This window comes from Pristiophorus japonicus, chromosome 3 (assembly GCF_044704955.1).
Source record: "Pristiophorus japonicus isolate sPriJap1 chromosome 3, sPriJap1.hap1, whole genome shotgun sequence".
Classification (NCBI taxonomy): Eukaryota; Metazoa; Chordata; class Chondrichthyes; family Pristiophoridae; genus Pristiophorus; species Pristiophorus japonicus.
The window spans coordinates 138,474,658-138,500,205 of NC_091979.1; the positions used below are offsets into that span (position 1 = coordinate 138,474,658).

General features: G+C 42.6%; 1 protein-coding gene across 2 annotated transcripts in view; it reads left to right on the forward strand.

Annotated features, from left to right (window-relative positions):
* LOC139259905 (collagen alpha-1(III) chain-like) overlaps positions 1 to 25,548 on the forward strand; it is a 320,705-nt gene that overhangs the window by 129,109 nt on the left and 166,048 nt on the right. For both annotated transcript variants that reach the window (XM_070875835.1, XM_070875836.1), the window contains 15 exons: positions 1,884 to 1,937; positions 4,197 to 4,250; positions 4,415 to 4,468; positions 4,611 to 4,655; positions 6,880 to 6,933; positions 7,322 to 7,366; positions 7,499 to 7,552; positions 14,783 to 14,881; positions 14,999 to 15,043; positions 15,457 to 15,555; positions 19,952 to 20,005; positions 20,699 to 20,806; positions 21,545 to 21,598; positions 21,716 to 21,814; positions 21,917 to 21,970. In XM_070875835.1, coding sequence (XP_070731936.1) covers positions 1,884 to 1,937; positions 4,197 to 4,250; positions 4,415 to 4,468; positions 4,611 to 4,655; positions 6,880 to 6,933; positions 7,322 to 7,366; positions 7,499 to 7,552; positions 14,783 to 14,881; positions 14,999 to 15,043; positions 15,457 to 15,555; positions 19,952 to 20,005; positions 20,699 to 20,806; positions 21,545 to 21,598; positions 21,716 to 21,814; positions 21,917 to 21,970 — 972 coding nt within the window. The remainder of the gene's footprint in view (positions 1 to 1,883; positions 1,938 to 4,196; positions 4,251 to 4,414; positions 4,469 to 4,610; positions 4,656 to 6,879; positions 6,934 to 7,321; positions 7,367 to 7,498; positions 7,553 to 14,782; positions 14,882 to 14,998; positions 15,044 to 15,456; positions 15,556 to 19,951; positions 20,006 to 20,698; positions 20,807 to 21,544; positions 21,599 to 21,715; positions 21,815 to 21,916; positions 21,971 to 25,548) is intronic.

Here is a 25,548-nt window from a genome sequence, read left to right on the forward strand (position 1 = left end):
CTATACATGGTCCATGTCTCTGAGCCATACAGGAGGGTGGGTATTACTACAGCCCTTTGGACCATGAGCTTGGTGGCAGATTTGAAGGCCTGGTCTTCAAACACTCTTTTCCTCAGGCGGCCGAAGGATGCACTGGCGCACTGGAGGCAGTGTTGAGTCTCGACTTCAATGTCTGCTCTTGTTGATAAGATGCTCCCGAGGTATGGGAAATGGTCCATGTTGTCCAGGACTGCGTCATGGATCTTAATGACTCGCGGGCAGTGCTGTGTGGTGGGGACAGGTTGGTGGAGGACCTTTGTTTTACGGATGTTTAGCGTAAGGCCCATGCATTCGTATGCCTCAGTAAATACATTGACTATAACGTGGAGTTCAGCCTCTGTATGTGTGCAGACGCAGGCGTCATCCTTATACTCGACGACAGAGGTTGGGATGGTCTTGGACCTGGCCTGGAGATGATGAAGGTTGAACAGGTTCCCACTGGTTCTGTAGTTTAGTTCCACTCCAGCGGGGAGCTTGTTGACTGTGAGGTGGAGCATGGCAGCGAGGAAGATTGAGAAGAGGGTTGGGGCGATGACACAGCCCTGATTGACCCCGGTCCGGACATGGATTAGGTCTGTAATGGAACCATTGGAAAAAGATTACAGAGATAGGGAGGGGCAAGTCCATGGAGTGATTTGTAAAGAAGGGAGCCGATGTAGGTCAAAAAGCTTAGGGGTGATGGGTGACCTTGACTTGGTGCGGGTTAGTACATGGGCTGCTGAGTTTTGGATGACTTCACATTTACGTAGTGTGGATTGTGGAAGGCCAGCCAGGAGTGAGTTGGAGTAGTCAAGTCTAGAGGTAACAAAGGCTTGAATGAGGGTTTCAGCAGCAGAAGAGCTGAGGCAGGGACGGAGTTAGGCAATGTTGCGGAGGTGGAAAAAGACGGTTTCAGTTTTGCCATGGATATGTGGCTGGAAACTAATTTCAGGGTCAAATATGACACCTCGGTTGCGAACAGTCTTGTTCACTCTCAGATTAGTGCTCGGGAGAGGGATGGAGTCAGAGCTTAGGGAACGCAGTTTGTGGCAGGGACCAAAGATAATGGCTTCGGTCTTCCCAATATTTAATTGGAGAAAATTTCTGCTCATCCAGTACTGATGAGTAACTAACCCAAGAGACCGAGATTTTGGACAACCCTTATTTAATCATTGCTCCAGCATATCGATTTTATGTTAATTCCTCAGGAATTGAAGTGATGCATGTGTATCCTTAGGCATGTCTCTGTGTTTAAATGCTTCAGAGCTTTTATGGTCCTCTGACTATTGGTTTAAGTTATTACCTTGGTAGTGGAAGCTCTCGGTTTATTGCTCTCTTCTATTAAGTAACCTGCACAAGGCATTTTTGGTTCTTTACTTTTTAAAATTCTGTTGGATGCAGATATTCTAATTTTATAATGAATTCTTCCCTGTCCTACCTCATTCATTCTTTTGCTACAATATTCATATTTCTTCCAATTTGAATTATTGAGTGTGAAATCGGTCTTCGTCAATAGTGTGAAATGGGCTCATAGCGAATCGCCAGCCCGCTTTCCATTAAAATAAATGTAGTAGTGTTGTACAGCAGGATGTCGATTTGCTGTCAGCCCATTTCGTGCTACTAAGAATAAAATAATTTTACCCCCATTGTGTTGCCCAAATAATTTTTTTTGTTTTGTTATTTTCGGTTTTTGAAGTTCAAAATCCATCTATAAACTGCTGATCTCATCCGCATACAGCTAAAAACCAAGTTCCCCCAGCAATGTGGCCAATTCAGCTGTTTTTTACATTGCTATATCATTACTTCACTATTATGTTTACATTATCTGCATTAGGAATGACTAATTTTACAATGTTTAAAATTAGGGTACACCTGGCAATCAAGGAAGAACTGGTGAGCGTGGATTACAAGGTCTTCTGGTAAGTAAAGATGAAGTAGAAAATTAATATAATGACTGTAGCTGCAGATGAGCATACAATTTCACATTGCTATATGATTTAAATACATAGAACAGTGAACTAATGAGTGAACAGAAGACTGACTGAGCCAATTGTTTGTTTTTGGGCAGATAGGTGTCAGACACACTTAGAAACTCATCACCATGCTTAAAAGGGACTCCAAACTAAATCCACCACCATTATTGACTAGATGTGGTAGGGCTACAGAGCGTTACTCGCATCTGTAGGTTATCGGATTGCTTAGCTCTGTTTTTAGCCTGCTGCTGTCTATAGTCTGTTTAGCATTGACGTATTAGCTTCATTAGGTTTGTAACACATTCTAAGGTTCACCTGGTGCTGCTTCTCACATGCGTGTCTACACTGTGCATTGAATTTGGGTTGATCTCCAGGCTTGATTGTGATCATGGAATGAGGGATGTACCATGGCATAAGATTTTGCTAGTATTCAAATCTGCTGCTGCTGATGGTTTCATGGATGCCTTGTTTTTGGCTGTTAGATCAGTCCTTTATCTAGTCCACTTAGCATAGTGGTAGTAACACAGTGCCGAATATAGGATGCCCTGACATTGACGATGAAACATTGTCATCTTAAAAACTGCAGTGGCCACTTCCGACAATTTTGCTAATGCTATTGTGGACAGAGGTCCAAGACACTTATGTTGATTTGAGGCAGAGTAGACTACTTCCTCGTGTTGGTTCACCTGACACAGGCATAGTCTGGCAGTTATGTTTTTAAGGGCTTGGCCGGCTTGGTCATTGGTGCTACTGCAAACCACTCTTGCTGGTCCACATTTAAACCCTCCCATGTTCTGTGCCCTTGCTTCCCTCAGAGCTTTCTCCATGGAGGAGTAGTGATTCATCAATTGAGGGGGATGGAAGGTGGTGATCAGGTTCCTTCAACCTTGTTTGATAATCCATGAGACTTCATGGGGTCCAGAGTCAATGTTGAGGACTTCCAGGGCCAAAACTCATGCGTTTGCACCTTGGCAGCTATATCCTGCTAGTTGGACAGGGCATACTCAGTTTGGGATGTTGGCAGATTGATATGATTCTGTGATTATGTCAGGCTGTTAATTTAACTAGTCTGTGGAACAGCTCTCCCAACTTCAACACCAGCTTCCAGATGTTAGTGATGAGGACAATTTGAGGGATGACTAGGCTGAGATTACCTTAGTTTTATACCGATACAATGCCTGGGTCATTGCTGATAGGTCTTTTCAATTCTCATCTTCTTTAAATTCGCAGCAATTGTTTAATGATTTCCTAGACCTCTTCAGTGGGCGTTAAGAGTCAACCACATAGTGCAGACCAGATCTGGTTACCAGATTTATTGAATTCAGCTTCACAACTTGCCATGGTGAGATTTCAACTCATGAACTCTGGGTTGCCAGTCCAGTACCATAACTGCTAGGCTACCGTACCGGACCTGCCAAAGAGACCTTCCAAATCCAGCCACATCACCTTGGAGCCATCTCGATCCCAAAGAGGCCACCTTCTCCAGGAGCATATCTACTAATTGGTTATTATATGATGACACTTGCAGGTTTGAGCCCTTGTTGGGCATATAGCAGGTCTCAGAAGCACACGATGAGCACCAAAGCTCACCAGAAAATATGAGTGCATTGGCATCATCTTCCAAATGACAGCATGAACATAAACCAGATCCCACAGTAGTTCCACTAGCTGGACATTCAGAGCTTCAGACCATCTATTTGACTCACTGACTACTGTGAATGGATTGCAATGAGCTCTAGATGCATAAGTGCATGTTTTAATACACAGGCTCCGAAGTAATCCCTTCTGTTTCCTTGTCAGCTGTATGGTGGAGATCTGTATTTAGCATGGCTAAAGAATCTACACAGGGCAGCATGCAATGTTCAGCCAACTTGAAGTTCTCGACATCCTACATTCAATGCCACATACCAGGCTTACTTTAACAGCTAACAATTGTGTCATCCAAGTGCTTCGGTGAGGGGCTTTGGCAAAGGTGCACCCACCATGAAGCTCATTCCCCTCTCCAGGAAGAGGTGCTTGTTTACCATGATACCAACCTCCATTCTCGGGAACCAGAAAATGTTGGGTTGGGGCGCAGAGTCTACCTTGCTCAGATTATTGTGTGTTGCTGGCAGTGGCAGAACTGTGATCCTGTGTCACCCACAGCACATTATCAATGGAAAAGTGCCCTTATTCAAAGACTTAATGCCATTTACTTTCTCAAAGGGTACTCCTGGTCGACCTGGTATGCCTGGTATGCTTGGAATGAAAGGTCATAGAGTAAGTATCGGTGTTTGTCTACTTTGTCTTTTAAATGCATTATTATAATAGGTTAATATTAATATAATTATTGACAAACAATTATTAAAAATGCATACTAATAGTCACACTGGAGCAATATTATACAAATTATTAGTCCAACTAATTATCTGTGTCTTTGATAGGGTTTCAATGGACGCGATGGTATTAATGGTGAACCTGGTGCTCCGGGTGCGAAGGTGATTTGTTTATTAGACAATTTTGTTTTTTTAAATGAACAATTGTAGTTTCATGTATTTTTAAAAATAAATGTTACTACATATCAACAGCACTGGATGTCATTACCAGTATTCTAATGTTTTTTATCTGATTCTAAAACAGAGTGAAGCTGGCTCTCCTGGAAGCAATGGTTTGCCTGGCCAAATGGTAAACAATTTTACAAAATGTCTAAGTTGTAATGGGCAGAGAGTCTGTGAACATTGGCACAAGTTTGTTCCTTTATAGCTGTTCCCTTGTAAAGTTTTGCTGCAATGGCAGATCTGCTCTGCAATGTCACAGTTGGTTGACCTTGGTCTGCAAGCATGGGTAGCTTAGAGAGGGCAGTTCAGCAGGTATGTCCAAGGTGTAAATATTTCTTTCTCGTGCATCCTAAGATCCTTTTCTTCCTTTGTCACAACTAGAGAAGATAGCAGTATACCTATAGGATGTGCATGGTTAAATTTGGATTACTGCCAAGTTAAACAGCATTTGACAATCATTTACAGGCAGATGACACATTCCTGCTCAAAAAATTATAAAATCAAATTGCCAATATAGGCTGAATCTAACAATTATATATTTACATAATCAGAAAACAAAGAACATTTTCAAGAACAAGCATCAAAATGCTGCCTTCCACACAGCATCCATTTTACATCAGTACAAAATGGCATTAAAGATGCTGATTATGGGTAATGGAGTAATTACTTAATTAGGGTATTTTGTGGATCCTTACTGAGGGAATGGCATCACGAATGTGATTGTCCTCAGCTCCCATGGTCAGTGCATAATAATGCATTGTGCAATTCGGGCAAGCAACAAGCCTTGTTCATCTAATAATGTAGACGTCGATGACTACTGATGCTATATGTTGAAGAATTTGCCTCATTTCCCTAAATTGGTTGAAGCTGTCTATGTTAAATCTGGACTGATTATTAGAAAGCCAATGTATTAGCCAATACATTGAAACCATGAGATGATTCCCTGATTGGGCGTTCCTAGTAGGAAGAGTGCTTGAAAGGAGCCCAGGTTGGAAATTGCAAGAGCTTGGGTTTTCCACAAATTAAGTTAAATTGACAAAAGAAAATCATGGCTGCATGCCCGAAATCTCCCACCAACCACTCTCTGCGAGAGCTGCTCCTCAGCCCAATCAGGGAATCAGCGCTTATAAGAACATAAGAAATAGGAGCAGGAGTAGGCCATTTGGCCCCTCGAGCCTACTCCGCCATTCAATATAATCATGGCTGATCTGATCTTGTCCTCAACTCCAATTTTCTGCCCGCTCCCCATAACCCTTCACTCCCTTAGCATTCAAAAATCTGTCTATCTCCACATTAAATATATTCAATGACCCAGCCTCCACAGCTTCCTGGGGTAGAGAATTCCAAAGATTCACAACCCTCCGAGAGAGGAAATTCCTCCTCATTTCCATTTTAAATGGGCGACCCCTTATTTGGAATCTAGTTCTAGATTCCCCATGAGGGGAAACATCCTCTCTGCATTTACCCCCTCAGAATCTTGTATGTTTCAAGAAGATCACCTCTCATTCTTCTAAACTCCAATGAGTACAGGCCCAACTTGCTCAACCTTTCTGCATAAGACAACCCCTTGATCTCAGGAATCAACTTCGTGAACCTTCACTGAACTACCTCCAATGCAAGTATATCTCTCCTTAAATAAGGAGACCAAAATTGTACGCAATACTCCAAGTGTGGTCTCCTGAGCCAATATTATTTCTCACTACTGCACTGATCGCACCCTTTATTAACAGAGCTACCCCATTTCCTTTTCCTTTCTGCCTATCCTTCCGAAATGGCAAATATTCCTGAATATTTAGTTCCCAGCCTTTGTCACCTCGCAAGCACGTCTCTGTAATGGCGATCAGATCACACCCATTTATTTCTGTCTGTGCCGTCAACTCTTCTTTGTTGTTACGAGAGCTGCATGCATTCAGATAAAGTGCTTTTAATTTTGCCTTTTTAACATTTTTCCCTACTCTGACCCCACTTTCTGATGCACTCTGATATGCTCTGTCCCTTCCTGTCACACTCTGGTTATCATTACCCCTATCGCTACCCTGCACTATTGCCTTCTCCTTTCTTTTTGACTTTTAAAATTTCTGCTCATCTGATCCCTCTTCCCCATTATTTAGTTTAAAGCCCTACAGCCGTATATTTACCCTGGGAAACTTATAATAGAACAAAATAGACAATTTTCCAAGAAGCTTCTTTATCAACTTCTTCTTTCTGTTTTATCCACAAGGATCGCCAGCTGACTGTGTTTGTAAATATGTGCTATGATTTTTATAGATGCAAATGTCTGTTTTTGAAGCAGCAAGCAATGCTGAACTGGATCAGTGAAATGACTGTTTCTGTTCATTGCTGCATACTAGGGTGCTCGTGGTCTGCCTGGTGAGAGAGGGCGTAATGGATCCCCTGGAACATCTGTAAGTGCAATCATTAACACTCGCCCATTCCTATTGAATAGAATGTGTCTACTAAATGACATCAATATTTTGCTCCAGACAATATCAGTGGCAACATTGTACAAAATGAAAGGAATCCTGTTATCCATTATATGGTGAAACACTCATAATAATTATAGCAACGGTAAAGAGTTGGGATGGGTCTGGGTTCTGGAAACTAGTAACAGGAGTTTAATATTGATATTTAATATTTTGAGTAACCTTATAAAGTTTCATCTTGATAATGTTTGTGGTTTGAATTCTTTGAATTTCTACCTGATTATTTTCTTTAATTGCATTTAAAATTCATTTTATCCTGAAGATTTTCCAAAGAAAACAGTCGCTGAACAAAAAGCAATTTTTTTTTTAGGGTACCCGTGGTCATGATGGTCATCCTGGCAAAGATGGTACATCTGTAAGTGAAGTGCTGTTTTCTTCAATGTATTTTTTAATACCCCCACATGGTACGTTCTTCATTTTCTAAAGTCAAATACTCTTTATTTTAATCATATACATGCATAAGTAACTTGTGTTCTTTTTCAATTAGGGGTCTCCCGGAGTTCCTGGTAGCTCTGGTTTTCCAGGTCGTGCAGGAGCTAAGGTATGTTGTCCGTGATGCATTTCTCAGGCTTGCCTGATATTGTAAATGTAAACCTGCAAATAGAGCTGTGTGATTACTTGCAATGTGTTCAGAGTTTCAGATGATTTAGGTTATTGATGCTGCGCTTAGAATCTGTCCCTGTATAGATTCGCTGAACTGAGATTCTTCTCAATGGAGAAGAGAAGATTGAGGAAATATTCCAATTAATAAGGCTCAGCGATGTGGAGATTCAATTATGATATCTGATTTGACAGAACAAGGGGCCATGAGAATTAGCTGAAAAGAAGGAACTTGCATTTATATAGCACTTTTCAAGACCAATGAAATACTTTTGAAGTGCAGTCACAGTTATAATAAGGGAAATATGGCAGCCAATTTGTGTACACCAAGTTTCCACAAACAGTACTGAGATAAATGAGTAGATAATCTGCTTTAGTGATGTTGGTGAAGGGATAAATATTCAGCAGGAAATTAAAAAAAAAACTCCTCTACTCTTCTTCAAATAGTGCAACTTAACCATTTACATTCAACTTAGAGGGCAGATGGGACCTCGGTTAAACATCTCATCCAAATGATGGCACCTCTAACTCTGCATGCATTGAAGTGTCAGCCTAGATTATGTGCTCAAATCTCTGGCTTGTACCCATGAGCTTCTGCATCAGAGGTGAGAGTGTTACCACTAAGCCAACATTTACACCTGAAAAGAGATAGATTTGGGCAGGAAGAAAGAAAGCATTACTTCACTGAGAGGATGGTCAGTTATTTGAAGTAGCTTACCAAGAGTGGGTTGTAGTTAATATCTCCAAGGTCAAATGGGACATAGTCTTGAAGAAAAATATATAATAGATTACAATTGTTAGTACAGTAGGCAGTTGGACTTGATGGATGTGGGCCCAGGATTTAACAGGGCACACCTCGGTTGGTGCAAGTGAAATGGAGCGGAGCCCCTATCCCCCTGGAGTTAAGGACACAGACCCATAGTGCAGTCATTTAAATGACCAGTGTGGATGCATCGAAGACATGCTCTAGTTCATGCTGATGTAGCAACCAGCTGCTCCAAAAGTGGGGCTCAAGGCCTTTCCTGGGCTAAAGGAAAACAGGAGGTAAGTTTATTTCTTTCTTCTCAGGGAAAAATTTTGGGGCATTTAAAAAATGCTCAATCCTATCTGGGAGCTTCCAGGACACCTCTTCAGGCCTCAGATGGCCTGTGTTTTGAAGAATTGTAAAAATGAAATGGGCAGAATTTCTTGGGAATTCCCCAGACAGAAGATCTGCCTGCTTCCTCCTCCCCACTGAAATTTTAAAGGGCACTGAATTGCGGTGGAATCCTGACAGAACTGGTTTCTGCTCCAAATTACTGGCCTTTTAATATTTTACTGGGTTCCTGCAGACCGATGGCATGGGCATTCCCAGCATTGGGAATGGCCGCATTCAGCCTCACTCCTTGTAATACATAATTAGCCCTGTGGAAACTTTTGGAAATGGCAGAAACCCAGCGTATTTGCTTTCTGAGTGGTTGCACTAGTCTCCTGACAGTTTTTAAAATTCATTCACGGGCTGTGTGCATCCCTGCCAAGGCCAGCATTTATTGCACATCCCTAATTGCTCTTGAGTAAGTGGTGGTGAGCCACTGCAGTCCATGTGGTGAAGGTACTCCCACAGTGCTCCTAAGTAGGGAGTTCCACAATTTTGACCCAGCGATGGTGAAGGAACAGTGATATGTTTCCAAGTAAAGATGGTGGGTGACTTGGAGGTGATGGTGTTCCCCTATGCTGGTCGATCTTGTCCTTCTAAGGTGGTAGAGGTTGTGGGTTTGGGAGGTGCTATCGAAGAAGCCTTGGCGAGTTGCTGCAGTTCATCTTATAGATAGTACACATTGCAGCCACGGTGCCACAATGGTGGAGGGAGTGAATGTTTAAGGTGGTGGACGATGTGCCGAGCAAGTGGACTGCTTTGTCCTGGATGTTGTTGAGCTTTGAGTGTTGTTGAAGCTGCACTCATCCAGGCAAGTGGAGAGTATTCCATCACATTCCTGACTCTCCTTGCTATCAGCCACAGGGAAAGTCGTCGCTAGAGTCCTCCTCAACCGTCTTCTTCTGGTGGCTGAGGAACTCCTCCCGGAGTCACAGTATGGATTTCCTCCACTACGGGGCACAATGGACATGATTTTTGCAGTGCGACAGCTACAGGAAAAATGCAGCGAACAACCTTATACACTGCCTTCTTGGACATTACAAAGAGCTTTGACACTGTCAACCGTGAGGGTCTATGGAGCATCCTCCTCTGTTTCGGAAGCCCCCAAACGTTCGTCACCATCCTCAAGCCTGCACCACCATTCAATAAGATCATGGCTGATCATTCACCTCAGTACCCCTTTCCTGCGTTCTCTCCATACCCCTTGATCCCTTTAACCGTAAGGGTCATATCTAATTCCCTCTTGAATATAACCAATGAACTGACATCAACAACACTCTGCGGTAGGGAATTCCACAGATTAACAACTCTGAGTGAAGAGGTTTCTCCTCATCTCAGTCCTAAATGGCTTACCCCATATCCTTAGACTGTATCCCCTGGTTCTGGACTTCCCCAACATCAGGAACATTCTTAGTGCATCTAACCTGTCCAGTCCCGTCAGAATTTTATATGTTTCTATAAGATCCCCTTTCATTCTTCTAAACTCCAGTGAATAAAGGCCCAGTCGATCCTGTATCTCCTCATATGTCAGTCCAGCCATCCCGGGAATCAGTCTGGTGAACCTTCGCTGCACTGGCTCAATAGCAAGAATATCCTTCGGCAGATTTGGAGACCAAAACTGAACACAATATTCCAGGTGAGGCCTCACCAAGGCCCTGTACAACTGCAGTAAGACCTCCCTGCTCTTATACTCAAAACCCCTAGCTATGAAGGCAAACATACCTTTTGCCTTCTTCACCGCCTGCTGTACCTGCATGCCAACTTTCAATGACTGATGAACTATGACACACAGGTCTCATTGCACCTCCCCTTTTCCTAATCTGCCGCCATTCAGATAATATTCTGCCTTCGTGTTTTTGCCCCCGAAGTGGATAACCTCACATTTATCCACATTATACTGCATCTGCCATGCATATTCCTACTCACTTAACCTGTCCAAGTCACTCTGCAGCCTCTTATCATCCTCTTCACAGCTCACACCACCACCCAGTTTAGTGTTATCTGCAAATTTGGAGATATTACACTCAATTCCTTCATCCAAATCATTAATGTATATTGTAAATAGCTGGGGTCCCAGCACTGAGCCCTGCGGCACCTCACGAGTCACTGCCTGCCATTCTGAAAAGGACCTGTTTATCCCGACTCTCTGCTTCCTGTCTGCCAACCAGTTCCCTACCCCCAATTCCAGAAGATTTGTCAAGCATGATTTCTCTTTCATAAATCCATGTTGACATGAACCGATCCTGTCACTGCTTTCCAAATGTACTGTTATTTCATCTTTAATAATTGATTCCAACATTTTCTCCACGACTGATGTCAGGCTAACCGGTCTCTAATTCCCCGTTTTCTCTCTCCCTCCTTTTTTAAAAAGTGGTGTTACATTAGCTACCCCCTCCAGTCCATAGGAACTGATCCAGAGTTGATAAACTGTTGAAAAATGATCTCCAATGCATCCACTATTTTTAGGGCCACTTCCTTATGTACTCTGGGATGCAGACTATCAGGTTCTGGAGATTTATCAGCCTTCAATCCCATCAATTTCCCTAACACAATTTCCTGCCTAATAAGGATATCCTTCAGTTCCTCCTTCTCACTAGACCCACTGTCCCCTAGTATTTCCGGAAGATTTTTTGTGTCTTCCTTCGTGAAGACAGAACCAATGTATTTGTTCAACTGGTCTGCCATTTCTTTGTTCCCCATTATAAATTCACCTGAATCTGACTGCAAGGGACCTATGTTTGTCTTCACTAATCTTTTTTCTCTTCATATATCAAAACCTTTTGCAGTCAGGTTTTATGTTCCCAGCAAGCTTCCTCTCCTACTCTATTTTCCCCCTCCTAATTAAATCTTTTGGCCTCCTCTGCCGAATTCTAAATTTCTCCCAGTCCTCAGGTTTGCTGCTTTTTCTGGCCAATTGATAGGCCTCTTCTTTGAACTTAACACTATCCTTAATTCCCCTCGTTAGCCACGGTTGAGCCACCTTCCCCGTTTTATTTTTACTCCAGACAGGGATGTACAATTGTTGAAGTTCATCCATGTGATCTTTAAATGTTTGCCATTGCCTATCCACCATCAATCCGCTATGTATCATTTGCCAGTCTATCCTAGCCAATTCACGTCCCATACCGTCGAAGTTTCCTTTCTTTAAGTTCAGGACCCTAGTCTCTGAATTAACTGTGTCACACTCCATCTTAATAAAGAACTCTACCATATTATGGTCACTCTTCCCCAATGGGCCTCACACAACAAAATTGCTAATTAGTCCTTTCTCATTACACATCACCCAGTATAGAATGGCCAGCCCTCTAGTTGGTTCCTCGACATATTGGCCTAGAAAACCATCCCTAATACACTCCAGGAAATCCTCCTCCATCATATTGCTCCCAGTTTGGTTAGCCCTATCTATATGTAGATTAAAGTCGCCCATGGTAACTGCTGTAACGTTATTGCACGCATCCCTAATTTCTTGTTTGATGCTGTCCCCAACCTCACTACTACTGTTTGGTGGTCTGTACACAACTCCCACTAACATTTTCTGCCCTTTGGTATTCTGCAGCTCTCTCTGTACAGATTCCACATCATCCACGCTAATGTCCTTCCTTACTATTGGGTTAATTTCCTCTTTAACGAGCAACGCTACCCTACCACCTTTTCCTTTCTGTCTGTTCTTCCTGAATGTTGAAAACCCCTGGATGTTGACTTCCCAGCCTTGGTCACCCTGGAGCCATGTCTCCGTGATGCCAATTATATCTTCTTCATTAATTGTTGCCTGTGCAGTTCATTCGTCCACCTGATAACAAATATTCCTCGCATTGAGGCACAGAGCCTTCAGGCTTGTCTTTTTAACACACTTTGCCCTTTTAGAATTTTGCTGCAATGTTGCCCTTTTTGATTTTTGTCTTGGGTTTCTCTGCCCTCCACTTTCACTTTTTTTCTTTCTATCTTTTGCTTCTGCCCCTATTTTACTTCCCTCTGTCTCCCTGCATAGGTTCCTATCTCCCTGTCATATTAGTTTAACCCCTCCCCAACAGCTCCTAGGACATTAGTTCTGATCCTGCCCAGGTGCAGACCATCCAGTTTGTACTGGTCCCACATCCCCCAGAACCGGTTCCAATGTCCCAAGAATTTGAATCCCTCCCTTCTGCACCACTCCTCAAGCCATGATCCTTACCAACAGATCCATCACAGACCCAATCCACGTCTGGACCGTGGTCAAGCAGGGCTGCGTCATCGCCCCAACCATCTTCTCAATCCTTCTTGCCCCCATGCTCCACCTCACAGTCAACAAGCTCCCCGCTGGAGTGGAACTAAACTACAGAACCAGTGGGAACCTGTTCAACCTGCGCCGTCTCCGGGCCAGGCACAAGACCACCCCAACCTCTGTCATCGAGCTACAGTACGCGGATGACACCTGTGTCTGCGCACATACAGAGGCTGAACTCCAGGACATAGTCGACTTATTTACTGAGGCGTACGAAAGCATGGGCCTTGCGCTAGACATTCGTAAGACAAAGGTCCTCCACCAGCCTGTCCTCGCTGCACAGCACTGCCCCCCCCAGTCATCAAGATCCACGGTGTGGCCCTGGACACCGTGAACCACTTCCCATATCTCAGGAGCCTCCTATCAACAAGAGCAGGCATTGACGACGATATCCAACATCGCTTCCAGTGCGCCAGTGCAGCCTTCGGCCACTTGAAAAGAGTGTTTGAAGACCAGGCCCTCAAAACTGCCACCAAGGTCATGATCTTCAGGGCTGTAGTAATACCTACCCTCCAGCATGGCTCAGAGACATGGACCATGGTCAGTAGACACCTCAAGTCACTGGAAAAAGATCACCAACGATATCTCCAAGATCCTACAAATCCCCTCGGAGGACAGATGCACCAACATCCAGGCTAACATCCCTAGCATTGAAGCACTGGCCACACTTGATCAGCTCAGCTGGGCAGGCCACATAGTCCGCATGCCAGACACGAGACTCCCAAAGTAAGTGCTCTACTCGGAGTTCCTTCACGGCAAACGAGCCAAAGGTGGGCAGCAGAAACGTTCAAAGGACACCCTCAAAGCCTCCCCGATAAAGTGCGACATCCCCACTGACACCTGGGAGTCCTTGGCCAAAGATCGCCCTAAGTGGAGGAAGTGCATCCGGGAGGTCGCTGAGTACCTCGAGTCTCAACGCTGAGAGCATGCAGAAATCAAGCGCAGGCAACGGAAAGAGCGTGCGGCAAACCAGTCCGACCCACCCCTTCCCTCAACGACTATCTGTCCCACCTGTGACAAAGTCTGTGGCTCTCGTATTAGACTGTTCAGCCACCAAATAACTCACTTCAGGAGTTGAAGTAAGTCTTCCTCGATTCCGAGGGACTGTCTATGATGATGATGATGATGGTGATGATGACTTGTAGTTTGTCGGTGGTGGGAAGTCAGGAGGTGAGTCATTCGTTGCAGAATACCCAGGCTCTGACCTGCTCTTGCAGCCAACATTCCCTCTAAGCTGTCTGTCGGTCCCACGCAGCTCGGGACCGGCTTTTCAAATGTGAAATTTCGCACACGCACAAAACTTTGAAGGGGCTGCGCAGCTCGTTAAAGCGAGTGCGCAACTTTAAAAAAAAATAGGTGGAACATTGCTTGTACACACTATATTTATGTGGTTGGTCCCATTAAGTTTTTGGCCAATTGTGACCCCCCCGCCCCCCCAATGATATTTATTGATGGTGGGGAATTCAGCAATTGTAATGCCGTTGAATGTTAAGGGGCGGTTGTTAGACTTTCTTGTTGGACATGACTGTTGCCTAGTATTTGCGTGGCATGAATGTTACTTGCAGAAGACCAGCAGAATGGAACCCACAAGGAATTCTGGCTCCAAAACCTGTGGGATGAATCATGTCATTAAGCCACATATTATATAATGTCAACGGTTATGAACAGAAATGAATCTCTATCTTCTTGGCTTGCAGTTTTGATTAAGATTAATGTATCCAATAGATCACACTATTCTCAAAGTATGGTTTTGCTTTTAATAATGTACCTTGCAGGGTGAATCTGGTGAGCGAGGTTCTCGCGGTTCTGATGGCACTCCAGGACTAAGGGGTGAACCAGGTCTTCAGGGCCCGCATGGAATTTCAGGCAAACCTGTATGTAACTATTTATCCACTGAGAGCCTTTACATCTGCTTTTTTAGTAACCAATTGATAAATGACAGAAAAATCTAAAAATAGCATCTGAGGGTCTGTTACTGATTTGTATTTTAGGGGAATTCTGCGAAAGATGGATCACCTGGTCCTCGAGGTTTACCGGTTAGTTACAACAAAATCACTTCATTCATTTACAGTGGGAATATACTAAAGTATAGTAAAGTGAGGTCTTAATTAAAGAGCAGAGGATCAAATAAATGTTGTTGTCGCTCTTTGATTTGGCCTGTATCTATCACTTGAATATTATTAACTGAATGCCTGGCCATTTAACATTTTGATATGAATTATTTGTTCCTTGACAGCATGGATTGGGTAAAGTATGACACAACTGCATTTATGGAATAAAAATTTGAAAACATTTCCAAAGGTCTGACTAAAGCATGAAATGTAATTGTTCTGTTTTCAATTCTTGTGACATCTTTTAGTCACCCTCCAGTGTGCAGGATTTAAAAATGTCATTAGTAATGCAGCCTTGACTAGAAACTTTATTCATTCCAGTTTTCTTTACCTTTTAGGGTCCTTCTGGCATGCCTGGCCATCCAGGTGGACCAGGTATAATTGGTGCTCCAGGTTCATCAGGCACAAATGGAGTTCCAGGGTCTAAAGGTCTACCAGTAAGTGTTTGCAATGGTTGTATTACTTTATTGCATTAGTGACAATCCATGCACTTCATACAAATAACGGGCCAAAAATTGTGGTCAGAAGCTTCCCGCGGACGCAAGCCTCCGATCACCAAATACGATGCGTACCTCCAGTCCCTGCACACACGGAGAATTCCATTTTGAACCAGCAGAGTCCTGAGCAGCGCATGAAGTCATGCCGCCCAGGAATGCTGTGCACGTTCGGAAAATAGTACCGCCCACAAGAGCTGTCAAAAAAGTTAATTTGACTAGACTACGCCCCCGAGTTGTTTTAACTCCACAGTTTTGTTGTACAGAGCTGCCATTACTGAGTGGGAATACCCCCAAAACAAAGAGAACACTTCGCATAAATAAAAAAAACACCTCACTTATTTAAAATGAATAGAAATTGAATTAAATTAAAGGTTTTAGAAAAAACATTTTTTTTAATGGCCCAGAAATCCCGTTTCTCCTTCCCGCGGGCGTTCGACTGGATTCGAGTAAAAAGAAGCACACCAAACTGAAGCTATTGCGCCCACGCGAGATCTCGGTCCGGAGGCCTCCCCTGACTGCACGTCGCAGCGCTTGCATGTCGGGACGTGCGCAGGCCTGGAGCTGGAGTCACATGGCTCTGGGCAGCCAATCAGGTAAAACATGTTCTCATTCATAATAATGGGACCTCCATAAGTTGGCATTCCCATTATTATGAAGGAGAACCCCCCCCCCCAAACACACATAACCAATAATAAAAGATAGAAAAAACGCACAACATATTTTTATTAATTTAAATTAGTTATTTATGTATTTAAAAAAATATATATTTTTCCGATTTTTAAAAAAGTTTTTTAAATTATGGTTTGAAATTAACTTACCGTAGTGGGGAAGGTTTTTAAACAATAAAATGTGTTTTATAATTTTACTTTACAATGTTTTAGTGTGTTTTAAAACTCTTACACCTGTAAAAGTAGGCTTCGTGCCTGCTTTTATCAGGCACAAGAGTTTTAAGGACATTTACTGGGTAAGATATGGGTAAATACCGCAATCTTGCCCTTGCAAATGTCCTCGCTCCCAAGATGTGGAGGATCTGTCCAGCCCCAGCTTGACAAATCTGAAAAGCCGATTTTCAGCGCATGCGCATTGTGTGCTGAAAACCGGCTTTTCCGATGTTTTCCCAGGTCCTTAGACACTCACAGGGAGGCCGGAATTTCAGGGCCATTATTTTTTTTAATATGTTTTAATAATGTTATAAATAAACTTACCTTAATGGACAGAGTTATTACTATAAAAATAAGTCATAACATTTATTTTTTCTATTTTTTAAAACTCTTATGCTGGTAAAATCGGGTCTTACAGCTGCTTTTACCGGGCGTAAGAGTTTCAAGGACATTCACTGGGCAGGAGTTGGGCAAATAGCCCAACTTTCCGCCCGTGGAGGCCCTTTACTTTCGCATTCGTACAATCTGTCAAAAGAAATTTTGACAGATCGCAAGTGCCGGGATTCGGTGCATGCACAGTGCACGCCTAAACCCGGAACTTGTGGGGCCTATTCGGGCACGTGTGCACATTGTACGCACCCGGAGAGGTCACAATCTTACGGCCCAGTGTTCAGCTTTGTGAGTTGGACAGGTTGGTTCAAATGACATTGGTATATCATCGTATTTGACTGAAATGCTGACAAACAAGATTTCAAAACATTTTGGAATAATTAAGATCCACCTACACATAGCATTCATATGACGCAGTGCAAATATTAGATAATGATGAGAATTACATTCATTTAATTAATTTGAGTCATGCAAAATATTCCCATTGTTAAAAATTTATTGGTAATATCTGCTGTAGGAGAGTAGTGAGAACGGTGATGTAGCAAACATATAGGAAGGGGGTACTGAAGTTGCATGTTCAGCCATGAACTCATTGAATGGCGGTGCAGGCTAGAAGGGCCGAATGGCCTACTCCTGCACCTATTTTCTATGTTTCTTTCCATGTTTCTAAACTGCACAGGAAGACAATGGAGGCAGATAGCGGCCACCTGGCCCCTCTAGCCTGCTTCGCCATTTAATAAGATCATGGCTGATCTGATTATAGACTCAGCTCCGCTTCCCTGCCCGCTCCCCATAACCCTTTATTCCCTTATTGCTCAAAAATCTGTCTATCTCTGCCTTAAATATATCCAATGACCCAGCCTCCACAGCTCTCTGGGGCAGAGAACACCATAGATTTACAACCCTCTGAGAGAAGAAATTCTTCCTCATTTCAGCTTTAAATGGGCGGTCCCTTATTCTAAGACTCCGTCCCCTATGAGTGGAAATATCCTCTCTGCATCGACCTTGTCGAGCCCCCTCATTATCTTATATGTTTCGATATAATCACCTCTCATTCTTCTGAACTCCAATGAGTATAGGCCCAACCTAAATCTATCTTCATAAGTCAACCCCCTCATCTCTGGAATCAACCGAGTGAACCTTCTCTGAACAGCCTCCAATGCAAGTATATCCTTTCTTAAATAAGGAGACCAAAACTCTACGCAGTACTCTAGGTGTGGCCTCACCAATATCCTATACAGTTGTAGCAGGACTTCTCTGCTTTTCTTCTCTATTTCCATTGCAATAAAGGCCAACATTCTATTTTCCTTCCTGATTATTTGCTGTACCTGCATACTAACTTCTTGTGTTTCATGCACAATGACCCCTAGGTCCCTCTGTACTGCAGCATATTGCAAATTTTCTCCATTTAAATGATAATTTGCTTCTCTCTTTTTTTTTCTGCCGAAGTATAAGGTATAAGGAGTGGAGAACAATATGGTACTATTCAAACTTTGTAACTGACCATAATGATCTTTTCAGCTCCTGTATATTCTTACAATTAGTTATACACATTCTACAGCTTTAAAAACAATGTTTACAATAGCTTTGTGACCAGTTCAATGAACTAGTGCAATGCAATTTCCTCTATGTTTCCACAAAAAGCAAGTTCTTGCTCTCAACCACACTGCCAGATTCAAAGCCAAATGTTTTGCTAAAGAGCAGGAAGGGAGATTAAACAATAAGTTAGGCAGAGCCACTTTCAGCCACCTTCCAGCAGCTGGTTGCACATGAGCAAAAACCAGGACTGCTCACCTAGCCACTCTCAAAGAGGAAATATTGGGGCAAAAATTCAGGTAATTTACATCTCCCATTCGCACTCAGAGGGGGCTAACTGGGCGCAAATGACTTTTCGCCCAGGCGGGCACTGCTACCGCCTCCAGCGAAATTCCATGGGTGTTTAGCGGCGGCACTACAAAGGTAGCGCCTCGCTCTTGCTGGTAGCACCCTTGGCCATTGCGCCAGTAATAACAACGTCATCACCATGCGCAATCACCCGTTTTCGCCGTGGAGCCTGTGAGGCTGCCATGGGTGATGCACGCAACAGCTTCGTAGGGCGCTTAACGGGCTTTAGGCCGCTCGCGGGATGAAAATTAAAGGGGAGGTGTGGCGCTGAAAAAGTAAAATATTTTCGATTTACCGGTTGCGGCCTTCTTCACTTTAGATTGCAGGCTACCACGATGTTGCAGCCTGGCACTCTGCTTCTGTGCCGTGCTGCTGCCACGGCACCCCACTTCCTAGTGATGTAGCGGTAGCCCTTTCTCCCCAATGTAGAGTCCACAATGTGCCCTCCCCTTTAATATCCTCCCCTTTAATGAAGCATTCTGTGAATGGTGAGAGAATTCTTCCAATGAGGTGAGAGTGGATGGAGGTGGAAAGTGGAAAGCCTGCAGAATGTGTGCTGGAAATAGACTGAGAAACAGCTTGAGGCTGAGGAAAGTGATGATCTGTCAAGTGGGAGCTTTTACTGTACATTTGAAGCTGTCAAGTTATCAGCTGGAGCGATGGTCAATGAATACCCGTCTCAGGTTGACAGTCGTGATCCCCTAACAACGTGGTTCCTGTGGCCATGAAGTTAAGGGTCTGTTAATGACATTATAATGAGTTTAATTGGGTCACCCGCTGCTGCCTGTCGGGTCTGCTCAGTGCTGACAGACCCGATATTGGAAAGGTGTCTAGGACACCAGGTTTCCGACCCACTGTAAAAAAAAAAAAAAAAAACTTTCTCACCCAATCCACCACCGATCCTACCCATTACCACAAAATTTCTGGCCAGAGTACTTTTATTCCAAAAATCTTTTTGTATGTTCTTCATCTTCTACTTCCATTGCAATCTTGACCTTTGCACTTTTCTCAGGTATCACTTGTAGAGGTTAACTTGAAACATGTTCTTTTCCTATAAAATAATGAAGACATTCATTATTCATGTTTAATTATTTTGCCTAGCTGTCTTTCAAACAGAAAAACAATTTGATTTGCTGAAATTGTCAAAATGTTTTCTAACAAGAAGCACTTCATTTTCTTAGGGTGAAGGTGGAAAATCTGGACCATCAGGTCAACCTGGTCCTAAGGGTGAATCTGTAAGTCTTTTCATTTTGTACCTTTTACTTTGAACTAGGAAAATAAATTAAATGACCAAACTCTTAAATAGGTGTTATTTTTACTACGATAGTTAAATAATGGTTCAGATTAACTTTTCTGTTTGTGCAAATATTAATAGTTAGTTGGCAAATCTAAGCTGATGTAGATATAGCAATTATTGCCTTTTTATTGGTCTACAATCTTTTGTAGTATCAGCAGAAAATGATCATATTTAAACTGATAAGCCCGCTTAAAATCTAAGAATCTGTTTTTCCTTTTGTTTGGGGGATTATGGAAAGAAAGAAAGACTTGCATTTATATAGCACCTTTCACGACCACCGAATGTCTCAAAGCGCTTCACAGCCAATGAAATAGTCACTGTTGTAATGTGGGAAACATGGCAGCTAACTTGCACACAGCAATCTCCCACAAACAGCAATGTGATAATGACCAGATAATCTGTTTCTTTGTTATATTGATTGAGGGATAAATATTGGCAAGGGTCGTATACCCTCATGCATATTATAACACAACTACCAGATGGGGAACATTGCAAAAGAAGATCCAACATCTATTCTTACATACGCTGAAAGACTGAGAGCAATATGCATACCTATGAATCTACAAAAAATATATACTAAATTGCCAAATCTAATTCGCACTTTGTACATGTATCTTTATCTTCTTGCTAGGGCACACCTGGAGATGCAGGTCACCCTGGCCCCGCTGGCGAGGAAGGTAAAAGAGGTCCACCCGGTGAAGCAGGGCCAGGCGGTCCAAATGGTTCTCCAGGCGAGAGAGTAAGATGGACGGACCCTTTATGATACAGTGAAAAAAGAAACGATAACCAGGGATTTCCTGAGATTTAGTGCGCAAAACTGTATAGCTAACATATATTGACACTCCCACATCTTGTCTATCATGCTAGTGACTTCTTCAAAACATTAATTGAGATTCATCAGCCATGACGTAACCTTCATCAATATTTGCTGACTTGCATTTTTGATAAGCTGATAATTTTTCAAGTGTTCAATTACTCTGTTTCAGAGTAACTTCCCCACAATTTATATTATATTAATATTAATTTCTCAATATATTTATTTTAAAAATTGCTGTTAGCTTTGATTTTTATTGCAAGTTTTTTTCTCATATTCCTTTTTGCACCTGTCATTACTTTCTTTGTATTCCTTTGTTGATTTTATAACTCTCCCAGTCTGCTGGATTACCACTTTTTCTTGCATTTGTGTCAATCTTTTTTCTTTAGCTTGATACTGTCTCTTACCTCATTTGTTGACCATGGTTACTTAACTACACAAGTGGAGCCTTTGCCTTTTAGGTATTGGTTTTCAATCAAACCAAATAATTTGTGTTGTCCCAAATCATAATGGTAGTGCAATTAATTATTTATAGCTAATTATCTGCTTTGTGGATCCACCTAGATCAGCAACGTCAATGATTAGACTTAAGTTACTTTAAAAGTCAATGGTTTTTCATAATTCTATAATACTGGTAGTCTGACTTTCTGTTCTTGTCTATAGGGTCTTCCTGGACCCAATGGGCTCCCAGGTGGAGGTGGCCCACCTGGTGAAAAGGTCAGAAGATCTCTTCATTTTTAAATTCAGCTTTAATAAATGCTGATGCATTTTCCTCATTTTCAACTGGCTGAAGGTTTCCAAATACCTAATTATATGTTAATTTCATGATAATAGGGTCCTCCAGGAGAACCTGGCTCATCTGGGCCCGTTGGAACTAGAGGTATGAATGGTGAATTAGGTCGTCCTGGAGATGCTGGTATTCCTGGCCAAAGAGTAAGGAACATGTAATTTCTTCAAAGAAAAATGGTTGGAAAATTAATTTTATTAACAAAGTATTTTATCTTTTTAATTTCCAATTGCCTTTCTTTGTTTTAGGGACTTACAGGAAGCCCGGGAAGTCCTGGTCCTCAAGGTAATTCTGGACCACAGGTAATATTCAAAAAAGACATTATTTCCCTCTTTAAATAAAACTGTCCAAAATAAAGGTCTGAATAAAGACTGAAGGTTGGGTTTGTTATTAATGTAAATGTTGATCAGCAGAATATTGTCTGTCAGAATGCACTAGTCATTATGATGGGTTCACAACTATCAAGCAGCTAAACCCATGGTTTAACCAATAGAGATTGACTTGCTCATAAATCAGCAATGCAATCAGTAAAATGGAAGGAAAAATTTGTACTACTAAGAAGTTTTTATACCTTCCATTAACTGCTCAGAACATGCACATTTTCCTTCATGTAAATATGTGTAGCCCTCACTTACTTCCACCACCATCCTTCAGTTCAATTTTCAAATACATCTATCAGTGGACATCCATGGCATAAATTGAAATCAATGAAATAATGGCTGCCAGCTGAATCAACTTTGCTTCCTTCCATTCCTAGGCTTCTGAAGCTATCCACCAGAGATAACTTCCTCCTCTCCATATTAAGAATGGTTAACTTATTGGAACTTGGAGCTAACAAACTAATCATTATTAAATAGAGAGGAATTGGAGAATAAATGTTAGTTTCAGGAACAAGAACAAAAGCAATTAATGAATGACTCAAACACAGGTGTAAGATGGTTGACCAGTCACCCATCATTTAATTTATGTGGGCTTTCATCAGGGGTGTCAGCTGAGAGCGGTCATGCTGGATTACACTGAGCATGGGGCAGTTCAGTGTCTGGAGTGTCCCCCAGATCGGGGGGCACTTATCTAACATTTATTTTGTTCGCCCCCCCCCCCACCCCAAAAGAGTTATACTGAGCATGGTCAGGGTGTGTTACATTGAGCTGTAAGAATCCTGAGAAATTCCCATTTCAGATTCCAACTAATTAACATGGACAAAATGAAATAAGCATTATTAGTTGTTGGTTTAATTTTGTATTCTGCAGTTGTTAGTCAATACACACCGATTCTTGAATAATCAAGCTTTTAAACTGATATGCCCTGGGTAGACCTGGTTAGATTTTAAAATGGAAGAAAGAGGGGTTGGGCTTGCTTGACCAAATATTAAAAATGCAGACCCAACAAGCCTTGTTAGCAACATGACAGTACGATTGTGAGAAAAGCTGAAAGAATTAATGGAATTCCAGAGACTGAGATAAGAGGCAGGGACTGTAAGATGGTTATGAATTACATGTTAATTGGTTTTTTTGAATACTTGTTTTGATATCATAACCATTAATATCATAATAATCAGTAATAGATCTATAATCATGTGTAAGGATTAAATGTAGAAGTTTGTAATCATCAACTGCATGTAATGATAACCAGAATTATATACAGCATGTATGCAAGGTGTGTGAATAGGCTGTAACCAGACAACCTTGGGTGAGAAAGAGATTGCCATGGTCGAATAGATTGCAGTTAGCCTGGGAACCAAGGTTAGGTGCAGTTACCATTGTGCTGGAATGTTATAACATCCATAGTGAATTATAAAAACAAAGGCCAAGAGCAGGGGCCAAATCTCAAACTGTGGAGACAGATTCCTTTTGTATTGCCATAACTACAACAGATATGAGTCCTAATGGTCAAAAACAGATAATGTAAGAGTGTCATCAAACTAAAATCTGCGTAAGCTGGGGTGCTATGAACCTGGCATCTTTATGATTGGATTTTGGGTTTGGATGTCAGCCAGTGATTGGTTCAGGAGGACTCCATAAGTTTTGAATAAGAGTAAGGGCATAAGAAGGGGGTCTTAATAGCCACAAATTGTAGAAAATTTTGGGAGTAGAAGATTTCAGAAGTAGAAGATTACAGGACAAATCAAGGAGATACACGCGAGACAAAGAGAGAGAGACAAGAGACACGGTGTAGCCTACTCACAGTTGCGGCTTCTACCCAGAATATGTGGTAATTTAAGTTTAAATTATACTCCGTAAACTGCTGCTCGAATACTGTAATATATTAAGGGATCGAAATTCGGTTGCTAACGTCAGCTGATACCGCCTGAGGCAGCAATGAGGCGTGAATGGCTGGCCGCCGGCATTATGCGTGGGTGCCGCCTGATGGGAAATTCGGTTGTCTTTTTTCAAGGGCGTATAGATTTGCTGCCCCGCCGACTACTGCCATCGGAATCATGACATCAGTACACATGCAACGTCTCCTTGGCGCCGGTCTCGCCAAATTCACTTTTGCTGCCTCGCTTACCGGCTGGCGGCGATGAGACCTGAAAAAGTTGCCGTGCAGAAGGTGGTGAAATGAATCCGTGGCATTATTAAAAGGGAGTTACAGCCGGCCCAGAAAGCCCACAGTCAGTGCTGCGTTGGCGTCCAGCGGCTACTGACTCTTGCCTTCAGTACTAGCATTTCGGAGACATTGTTGCCTTCAACATCGGATACATTTGCAACTACCATATCGCTTTTACCTCAAACTTATGGGGGCGGTGATCGCATACCACGTCGTCCTGCGGAAAGGACTTTGAAGCCGCCGTTTGCAGAGACAGCTTATGCCACATGTGCATGCTCGCCAGAGGAGAGACCCCAGAAGACGGAGCAGGAGGCCGTACAGTCTCAGGGTTTACCGTGTGCATTATTCTTACCTTAAGATGTCTGATGACAAGTGCCTAAGCAGGCTGAGGTTCTGCAAAGAGGTGGTGATGTAGTTCTGACACCTGCTGCAGACACACCTAGCAGTTGAAATCGGCACCAGGACCTCACTGTCAGTGGCAGTGAAGGTGACAGTAGCCCTCAACTTCTATGCTACCGGCTCCTTCCAGTCTCCTGTTGGCGATATATGCAATATCTAGCAGTTTGCAGTACATTGCTTCATTCGCCAGGTTACCGACGCTTTCTACAGCAAACTAATGGATTACATCAAGTTCAGCATGTCCAGGGAAGACCTGGATGAGCGTTCCCATGGCTTTGCCTGGATAGTGAGCTTTCCCATGGTTCAGGGGGGCCACTGATTGTACACATGTGGCATTGTGGGTCCCGCCTCACTTGGCCAGCCTATTCAGCTGGCCATCTGCTGAAGACATCGTGCCCCACCCCCCAAGCCTCCATGCATATAAATGGCAAGACAAGATGGTGACAAATTAAACACATTTTTATTTCCAAACAAAACCACAGTGTGCTGTAAAGAAGAACTAGCACGAAATATAAAAACAGATAGTAAGAGTTTCTACAGGTACATAAAAAGGAAAAGTATGGCTAAAGTAAATGTTGGTTTCTTAGAGGATGAGACTGGGGAATTAATAATGGGGAACAGCGAACTGGCAGAGATTTTGAACAAGTTTTTGTATCGGTCTTCAAGGTAGTAGACACTCAAAACATCCCAATAGTGGATAATCAAAGGGCTATATGGAGGAAGGAACTTAATACAGTCACTATCACTAAAGAAGCAGGACTCGGTAAAATAATGGGATTAAAGGCGGACAAGTCCTCTGGACCTGATGGCTTGCATCCTAGGGTCTTAAAAGAAATGGCTGCAGAGATAGTGGCTGCTTTGGTTGTAATCTACCAAAATTCCTTGGATTCTGGGGAGGTCCCAACAGATTGGAAAACCACAAATTTAATGCCCC